Below are 10331 nucleotides of genomic sequence, written 5' to 3'. Positions count from 1 at the left end.
ACACACAGACACACACAGACACAGACAAGACACAGACACAGACACAGACACACAGACACAGACACACACACACAGACACAGACAGACACACACACACAGACAAACACAGACACAGACACACAGACAAACACAAACACAGACACACACACACACACAGACAAACACACACACACACACACACACACGCACAGACAGACAGACAGACAGACAGACAGACAGACAGACAGACAGACAGACAGACAGACAGACACACGACATGAACTAAAGAAAAAAATTATATAAATATATATATATATATATAATTGACAGCTGCTATAAATTAAACAACATTTACTGCACCGGGTCATGTATTTACTTTATGAATTTATTTTAGATGCTAGAAACATCCCACAGTTAAACTCATGCTTAATGTTCTCCGGAAATATGCAGAAGACGAACATAAGAAGCAAAGCTATGAAGAGTGCAGCCATAACACGGATCCACGAGTGAGTGACAGCCGTAACCATAACCACATCAATCTGCTCTATCAGAGCATGTCGAGTCAAACAGCACTCGACGGGCAGCTCACTCCAGATCAACGCAGTCTCTTACTTACTCATATCCGACAAGCTCTCACCTTTAAAGTAGTTATTCGCCTTCTCCTTCAGTTTCTCTGCACTGCCATTCCGCTCTTCCTCCGCCATCTTCTCACTGCCGTATTCCGTCATGCCGCCGTGTGTACGCGGAGAGCTGTCGCAAACACCCGCCGCAAGAGGGCCTCTAGAACAGTGCAGAGCAACACAACACCTTTTCTCATTACAACAGTGTTTTTATGTAATATGAACGCGTGCGGGTTATTGCAAAGTGTTGTGAATTACTTTCATTTCCACTGTCGGCATCAATTTAAAATTCATTTAAAAAACTAAATAAATGAACGATAAATTAGAAAAGAGGACGCCGTGGTTAAATGTACACGACACACAGACATTAAAACTAGTCTGATCTCAGCAAAGAATCAAAAGATGATTAGACAATATGTCATGTTTTATTTATTTAAGCCTGTAGGGGGCGTACCCGCGCTGTTATTGGGTTCTCAAGCATGCTTCATATTATTTTATAATTTGATAATTGAAACACGAGATGTTTATACATTATGTTGGCAGTATTTTAGATGGTTAAATGTTGCATTAATTCCTACAGTACATCCTCTTAAATACCGAGTATGTGGGCTTATAAAAAAAGCTTCTTTATACGTTCCATAATACATCAAATTAATTTTAAATGTTGGATGTTTCTATTGTTTAACATAATATACATAGCCTATGTATACATTATACAGACCAGTTGCCAGTGTGTGCATATAGCTATTAGAAAAAAGAAAACAATTTTAAACCTTCCTTACAGTCACATAAAAAAAGGATGTTATGGTGCATCTGTGTATTGTTTTATAGGCATTATTGTTGTTTTTGATTGTTTTAGGACATTTTAGCAAGCATTTGTATCATGTTCAGTTTTATTCTGTGATGTTTTACATGGTATTACTATTTATATGATCCACTGGTGACAGTCCAGTGATTTAAACAGACTGTGCATCCCTTTTACATTCGTCTTTTAAACATGTTTAACCTTTCCCACAAGGTTAAACACAAACCTGAAGCAAAAAAAGAAAAAAAATGGATTCCCCACTTCCCAGAATTCAAGTGCACCTCTTTTTTAACATAAGGAACTAATTTATCAACAAAACAAACACGTAATACTTCATAGGGAGCAGTATAGCAGAGGAGGCAAGGCCAACATAAAAATAAATAAATTAATTAATAAATAAATTACACTAAAACGCTTCCCTTTCCTATCAAACACAGGAGAAAACAGTTTACAGACAATGTAGCCACTTCCCTAACGTGCAGATTGAGATGATGTTAGGTGAGGAGAAATGCAATAGAATCCCCGCTAAGAGAGAGCAGTCAAATGTATTTGTATAGCGCTTCTCACAATACACATCGTTTCAGACGTATGTCTGTGGAGATGTACACACTGCAGCTTAATTCAGTTGTCAGTTCAGTTGCTTAATCCTGTTCTGTACAAACACGGAACAACTGCATTCTACAACCGAATTAACTCCTGAAAAATGCATAGTGATAAACATTTTACAGACATTCTGTGGAGTGTGTACAGAACCGAATTAGTTGTTAATGACATACTTAAACGTTTATCAGAGTTGTGCCTCTCTTCTGTATGCGCAGTGCAAGAAATCACAGCGAAAGTTGTCCATCTTGATTCATTCGCGTTGCCAGATCTTACTAAAAATAAAATAAAAAGCAGCAACTGAGAACAAGCCCACAATAAACTTAAATCCAAATGCTTTATCTTGGCTATAAGCCAAAATATTGTGACCGGCACCTGCCTGCTTTATCATCTCCATAAACTAGATCACTTTATGAGATATTCATTGGATCTTTGGCACGATCGGTTGAAAAATAAAATGTTGAAATGCTTCCCAGCTTCACTGACTGTGTGCAAGAGTCAGGGATTAGTATCTCCTTAGATTAACACAGTTGTTTGGCAGGAGTGTGAGCTGGCCATTTCGTCTGTACCTGTGGGGATTATTGTGGAGATAGATGACACACACTCTCACACTCTCACACACACACACACACACACTCTCTCACACACACTCTCTCTCACACACACACTCTCTCACACACACACACACACACACACACACACTCTCTCTCTCACACACACACCTCTCACACGCACACACACTCTCTCACACACACACTCTCACACTCACACGCACACACACACTCTCTCACACTCTCGCACACACACACACACACTCTCTCACACTCTCACACACACTCTCTCACACACACACACACACACTCTCTCTCTCTCTCTCTCTCTCTCTCTCTCTCTCTCTCTCTCTCTCTCTCTCTCTCTCTCTCTCTCTCTCTCTCTCTCTCTCTCTCTCTCTCTCTCTCTCTCTCTCTCTCTCTCTCTCTCTCTCTCTCTCTCTCTCTCTCTCTCTCTCTCTCTCTCTCTCTCTCTCTCTCTCTCTCTCTCTCTCTCTCTCTCTCTCTCTCTCTCTCTCTCTCTCTCTCTCTCTCTCTCTCTCTCTCTCTCTCTCTCTCTCACACACACACACACACACACTCACACTCTCTCTCACACACACACACACTCTCACACTAATTGACTGGGAAACGGAGGTAGTGCTTCACAAACCTCCCTCCTGTATAAGTGTGTCTTCATTGTCGCTGAGCCCTCTCAGCTCAGAGTCTTCTTTGTCACCGGTCACATCAAGCACAGACTCTTCCTTGTCACTGATCTCGCTCAGAGTCTTTGTAGTCACCTGTCCTGTCCAGCATAGTGTGTTCTTCATCACTACCAGCTCTGTCCATCACTGAGCTGATTCACTCACCCAGACTACCACTCCTGCATGCTCCCCTGAAGCCAGCCATTCCCTCAGCTCAACAGTGAGTTGAAACAGTCAGTAATACAATAAAAAAAGAAGAAACTAAATTAAGTAATCAAATTTAAAAAATAAAACACTGCATAGTCTTCACCATATGAACTGAATGCACATAGACTATTATTAAAGTTACTAAAGTTATTCAGTGAAGAGCAGTGACTGATTCTCTAGTTTTCTTTTGTTGTTTGATTAACATTAAATGGCAGAGACAGTAGCAGGTCTATTAGGCTGCTGTCACTTTAAGACTGAATGCACAGATCTAATATACTGACATTCGATTACTTTCCCAACTATTTGTTCACATAACTTACTGTGTTTAAGTGTTTAACTCGCCAAGACGGACATTTTGCCATATTTTTCCTGTGTATTTGTCTATGAAGTGCACACCTGAAGCCCAAAGTAGCATATACTTGTCCATGTTTCACTCCGTCTCAGATCCCACAAGTCAAGTCAAGTCACCTTTATTTATTTATATAGCGCTTTTAACAATACAGATTGTGTCAAAGCAACTGTACAGCATTAATTAGTAAATAGTGTGTCAATAATGCAAAGTGATAATAGTAAACACTCAGTTTTCTATTCACATAGTTTTCAGTTAAAGGCAGTTCATCATTGAATTCAGTGATGTCATCATCCAGCTCAGTTCAGTTTAAATAGTTTCTGTGCAATCAAGTCGACGATATCGCTGGAAATCAAGTGTCCCCAACTAAGCAAGCCAGTGGCGACAGCGGTAAGGAACCAAAACTCCATCAGTGACAGAATGGAGAAAAAACCTTGGGAGAAATCAGGCTGGCCAGACGAAAACAGCAGTTCAGTTCCAGGCTGCAGCAAAGTCAGATTGTGCAGAGGACTCAACTGTGGCCAACTTGTGGTCTTGTCCCGGTGGCCGTCTAGGAGACACGGTCTTCACTGAGGATCTGTCTCTGGGGCTCATCTAGTTGTCCTGATCTCCGTTGACATTTAGGGCTGTAGAGGTCCTCTCTTGGTGCTGATCCACCATCTGGGCTGGATGCGTACAGGATCCGGGTGACTGCAGTGACCATCTGATCTGGATACCTCTGGATACATCTGATCCCACACACTGAAAGCTGCCTGGGGAACAGCATCTCTTTCACACAGCTCAATACATTTTTACTCTTTTTTTTAGTATCGAGCATGTCTGGCAGGAGACTGTATATTCGGATGTTATGTAGGTTACGTAGGAAGTACAACAGCGCACTGCTGTGAAGGAAAGGAATGGAAAGCGGCATCATGTTTCATAATCATTGGAAGGCAAAAAAAAAAAAACGAAATGAAACTTGATGGTGTCAAATGCTGTGCTTAAATCAAACATTATGACATTAAGACAGCCAGAGTCAGCAGATAGAAGAAGATAATTGTTCTGTGGTTTGAGTGAAAACCAGATTAATAAGGATCAACAAGACAACAGTCTGCAGCTGAGAAACAACTTTTTTCTCAGCAGTTTAGAAACAAAAGAAAGATTCGACATAGGTTCTTTAAAACTTTAACAGTTGCAGACCCAGAGGAAATAAAGCAGTTTATCAGGTGGGCAATGGGAGAGGAGATTGCAGATAAGAAGTGCTGGATCTAACTAACAGGAAGATGGGCTAGTTTTGCGATCACTGTGGATCACTAACAGAAAAAGTGTAGATGCAAGTAAAGCTAGACACAGACAGAACATGGTTTGGAGGATACAGTCAAACCAAAAATTATTCAGACACCAGATATCATTTTTGACATTTTTGTTTTACTAGTGGGTGCAGGCCACTATAGTTCATTTATGTAAGTGAGGATAACAAAATAAAGTAAACTGCGACGTATTATACCTAAAACTTCTTCATACAGTGGACTACCAGTAAAACTGATAAAAATGTGGGACCAAAAATTATTCAGACACTTTGACCTGACCATGTTTTGCTTAAGTGTTATCTGACATTATCAAGCTGAATTTGTTCTGACACGGTTTAAAACTGATTTCTTGTCATATTTTATATCCATTTTCTAAACTATAGCGAATAAACTGTGATAATGTGTGAAATGTTGAAGGTGTCACAAAAAACTCAGACGAAGTGGCTGGAAATGATTCAGATTTTAGTTGCAAAAGTGGTTGGAGCCAAAGATATGATGTGCTGGATAGTAAGTTTACTGACAGCGGTGAGGAATGATCTTGTGGGGGTCAAATGGGGTATCTTTTATCTTAATCACAGACTGGACATCTGACGCACACACTCTCATCTCTATTTGCTTATCCAGCAACTCCTGCAGCAGTTTATGAGACTGGATGAACAGACCTTTATGAGTTTTCTGTCTGTGTACGAATGACATCTCGGGATTCATAAAACTGTGGCTCGTTCACAGACTGATTCATAGTGGCTGACTCTTATAAGCATGTCTCTTTTTCCTGATAATAACCAACCTCTTTGTGACACAGACAACCCATCATTCCTGAACCTGAATAATATCATGATTCAGTGTCAAATCTCTCGGTCAGTTATGTGTGAAACTCACAAGCCTATCTTTGAGATGGTCATTCGTGCAGACGGGGGAAGTTGATCACACAAATGTTTCCCTAAAACATCTGGCCACCTGACTCACAAAGGACATCACGCCGTGAGGAAACACAGGCACCAGGATGAGTCAGAAGTGCTGTGAAGCGGCTCCGGGAGGAGTGAAGGTACAAGTGTGTGTGTGTGTGTGTGTGTGTGTGTGTGTGAGGAATGATCTTGTGGGGGTCAAATGGGGTATCTTTTATCTTAATCACAGACTGGACATCTGACGCACACACTCTCATCTCTATTTGCTTATCCAGCAACTCCTGCAGCAGTTTATGAGACTGGATGAACAGACCTTTATGAGTTTTCTGTCTGTGTACGAATGACATCTCGGGATTCATAAAACTGTGGCTCGTTCACAGACTGATTCATAGTGGCTGACTCTTATAAGCATGTCTCTTTTTCCTGATAATAACCAACCTCTTTGTGACACAGACAACCCATCATTCCTGGACCTGAATAATATCATGATTCAGTGTCAAATCTCTCGGTCAGTTATGTGTGAAACTCACAAGCCTATCTTTGAGATGGTCATTCGTGCAGACGGGGGAAGTTGATCACACAAATGTTTCCCTAAAACATCTGGCCGCCTGACTCACAAAGGACATCACGCCGTGAGGAAACACAGGCACCAGGATGAGTCAGAAGTGCTGTGAAGCGGCTCCGGGAGGAGTGAAGGTACAAGTGTGTGTGTGTGTGTGTGTGTGTGTGTGTGTGTGTGAACTTTCACTCCCCATGTTTAGGGGGTGAATGTGTGTGATCATCTCAGATCTCTACTTTCACTCTGTGTGTGGGAAGGAGTCATTCCTGTAATGTAGAGCTCTTTTGAACACTGTAACATGTGGTGTAATTTAAGGAAATATATCTAGAAATATCAGAAATATGATGTTGCCTATAAAAATAGATTAAAAAAAAAAAGTTAACCAATGCTCAGCGAAGGGCAGACAGTTAGCTTTTTACTAGTGAGGAAATTAAAGAACCGAAGTGAAGCTGAATCACTTACGTTACTGATACTCTTTAAATTAGGGTCATACATATGGTTTCCTCTTTGTCTTCCTATTGACATATCTCTATAGTCCTCATACATTATATGTACGCATTATATGTATTGCTTCAACTGTTCCCTGTATAGTAGATCCCACTTTTTTGCACACCACGATTGGTCGATTGTGTCACCTGCACGCTATTGGTCAAACTGCTTTTCGTCACTGGCAAGTATGAAAACAATAATCATTAAAACAAGGAAACAAAGCCAAAACCCGGACATTTTAGGCTTTTTTTTAATAGTGAGGAAATTAAAGAACCGAAGTGAAGCTGAATCACTTACGTTACTGATACTCTTTAAATTAGGGTCATACATATGGTTTCCTCTTTGTCTTCCTATTGACATATCTCTATAGTCCTCATACATTATATGTACGCATTATATGTATTGCTTCAACTGTTCCCTGTACAGTAGATCCCACTTTTTTGCACACCACGATTGGTCGATTGTGTCACCTGCACGCTATTGGTCAAACTGCTTTTCGTCACTGGCAAGTATGAAAACAATAATCATTAAAACAAGGAAACAAAGCCAAAACCCGGACATTTTAGGCTTTTTTTTTTTATATAAAAATAAGACATATGTATAGAAGCCCATTTCCACCACTGGATTAAAAAAAAAAGTAAATGCGACTTTTATCTCACAATTCTGACTTTTTTCTTGCAATTGGGAGTTTACATCTCGCAATTCTGACTTTTTTTCCTCAGAATCGTGAGATGCTGTATAAACTCGGAATTGCTATTTATAAAGTAAGAGCTGCATGACAAAGTCAGAACTGTGAACTCGCAAATCTGACATTTTTTTCTGGCAATCAAAGTTGCGAAATACAAACTCACAGTTCTGAGAAAAAAAGTCACAATTGCAAGATATTATCTCACAATAAAAAGGCAAAATTGTGAGTTTGTATCACACAATTCTGACTTTATTTCTCAGAATTGCGAGTTTATATCATGAATTGCAAGGGAAAAAAGTCAGAATTGTTCAATAAAAAGTCACAATTACCTTTTTTATTTTTCATTCAGGCTTTTTGCCCCTACTGAGATGAAATTCTGAGTGGGAGAGAGTGAGTGGGTGGACAGACGGGGAATAAAAAGGCTGTGGGAGGGACAGAGGAGCAGCCTGGGTGGACTGATGACTGGTAAGGGGATTTTAAAGTCCTGAGAAAGTTTAAACAAACTCATGGAGGGAATTACAAATCCACGGCTACTGAGAGACGGAGGCAGAGAGAGAGAGAGAAATGGAAAAATGAATGCCAGACATTCTGGAACATGAGCAGTGGTGTGTTGTTAGAGAGCACACACAACAATTAATGAAGCACAAATGTCAAAGTGAGCTTAAAGGAGCAGTTTGGTCATGTTTTGTGTCACCATTTCAAACCTACATGTATCTGTGCAATACAAACACAGATGTTTAGTAGAATGTTCATGTTGCTTTTTCAAACTGCTTTGCATTCATACATGGCCACAGGCTATAAACAGTTAGAACACATTTACTATATGTCTTCATAATACTATACTTTATAGTATTATAATATATATATTTGCCCTTTTGTGTTCCTTGGAAGAAAAAAGTCAGTTTCAAAACAAATGAGGGTAAATAAATGATTTAAAAAAAGGCGACAACAATGAAGAATAATGGAGAAGAAACAAAAGAAAAGGGTGATTTTACATGTCAGGTCATCTGGGAAACCAATAAGATTGTAAAGTTTTTTGTGGGGTGGATGTGGTGGTCTAGCGTTTCTAAACACCTCAAGAATCAACAACCTTCAATACATTCCTTTCATTCTCTTTCACTGTTCCTCGCTCTCTCTGGAATTAATTAGAGGCTGCTGCGGGATGGATGGAGGGTTATCTGCAGGAGGTCCACTGGAGGTCTCTCAGGGGCATTTATTGCAACCACATGCGCTTTTGGAGGGAGTGGGCGGAGCTGGGTCACATTTAAAACAGAAACTGAAGATAAGCCAAAGTTTAAGTAAAGTACGCGATGTTTCAGCAACTAACTCGTTTCACAGGTCTTTCTTCTCGACCTTTATTTGTCCTCTTCTGCTTATCAGTTGGTGTGAATGGGGTGAGATGGGAAGAAAGAGCCCCCTGACTGCAGTTTTAAATGACAATCACTGAGTTAACTTGCCAAGTCATAACTCTTCTGAAGAAATCTCTGTGTATTTTAATTACAAGTAACATTTAATGCACAACATTTCAGTGAATTTTCAATTGGACTATTACTAGAATAAACCATAGTTGCTGGATGTGTGTATAGTTAGTGCGGTGTGTTCAAATCTTTTCTTCCAAATGGATTTAGTGTGCAGACACATACATAAGTTCTCTGAAAGGGCACTTCATTAGGTATAAGATCACTGGAGTTGTTTATATGTTTGGGAATGATTATGGAATGGAAATATTTATGTGCTTGGAAGCATAGTTTGTCTTCAGGCTTAACTGGATGCATAGAGAAGGCAAGAGAGTGTGTTTATATTCTCTAGAGCTTCTGTTTACATTGTCCACGGAACTGTTTAAGGCAAAGAAAAGTCTATTTACACTCATGGAGACACACTGAAATCCCCTAAAACTCTAAGGCCTCATGTCCAGAGAGATTTACACACATTATAACTGACACACGGCCATCACCCTGGTTATAAAACATATCTATATGCAAGTAACTATGCACTCATACAAGTCAGGTCACCTTTATTTGTATAGCTCTGAATACAATACCGATTGTGCCAAAGCAGCTTCACAGAGATAAACAGGAAAATAACAGTAAACTCAACTATGGAGACAGGTCCGATTCTGCTGTAAAGCAACTCTAAAAGACAGTAGTGTCATTATTTAGCTCAAGCTGGTTCAGTTCAGACCAATAACTGTGTGAATTCAGCAAATTGGAAACAAGCGCAATGTGGCTATAAACAGCTCTACAAAAGACATTGTTATTCAAAAACACATGATAATAGCATGGTAATATTTTATTACATACAGCATGGTATTCTTCTATAGATTTCTTGGAATAGACTATTGTATATGAATATAGTACTCATACCCCTGCACTAAAAATCCCATCTGCATTCAAAAAATGAGTGTTTTTACAGAGGTGTCAAAGACATTTGTAGAAAATACGTGTACAGTTCATACTGAATTTCCATCCATCACAATGAACAACTTCTGACTATTTCATGGATATCGGCTAACTTCAAAAACAAAGCTGTCTTAACTAAGTCTTTGGTCTAAGTTGTTTTTAATATGCTTTCTGATATTTACATTACACATTTATTAAGGCCAATTCA

At 39.6% G+C, this 10331-nt stretch overlaps 1 protein-coding gene across 1 annotated transcript in view; it reads right to left on the bottom strand.

The window, feature by feature from the left end:
* Positions 1-759, bottom strand: part of LOC107598565 (protein phosphatase 5, catalytic subunit) — a 20647-nt gene extending 19888 nt beyond the window's left edge. Inside the window, exon 1 of the mRNA XM_016289939.1 lies at positions 617-759. Within this exon, the coding sequence (XP_016145425.1) occupies positions 617-707 (91 nt within the window). The 5' untranslated portion in view covers positions 708-759. The remainder of the gene's footprint in view (positions 1-616) is intronic.
* Between the last annotated feature and the right edge of the window lie 9572 nt (positions 760-10331).

Source organism: Sinocyclocheilus grahami, unplaced genomic scaffold, assembly GCF_001515645.1.
Source record: "Sinocyclocheilus grahami isolate Dianchi unplaced genomic scaffold, SAMN03320097.WGS_v1.1 scaffold253.1, whole genome shotgun sequence".
In the NCBI taxonomy this organism is placed as follows: domain Eukaryota; kingdom Metazoa; phylum Chordata; class Actinopteri; order Cypriniformes; family Cyprinidae; genus Sinocyclocheilus; species Sinocyclocheilus grahami.
The sequence above is the reverse complement of the archived record's forward strand: the minus strand, read 5'-3'. Positions and strand labels throughout refer to the sequence as shown.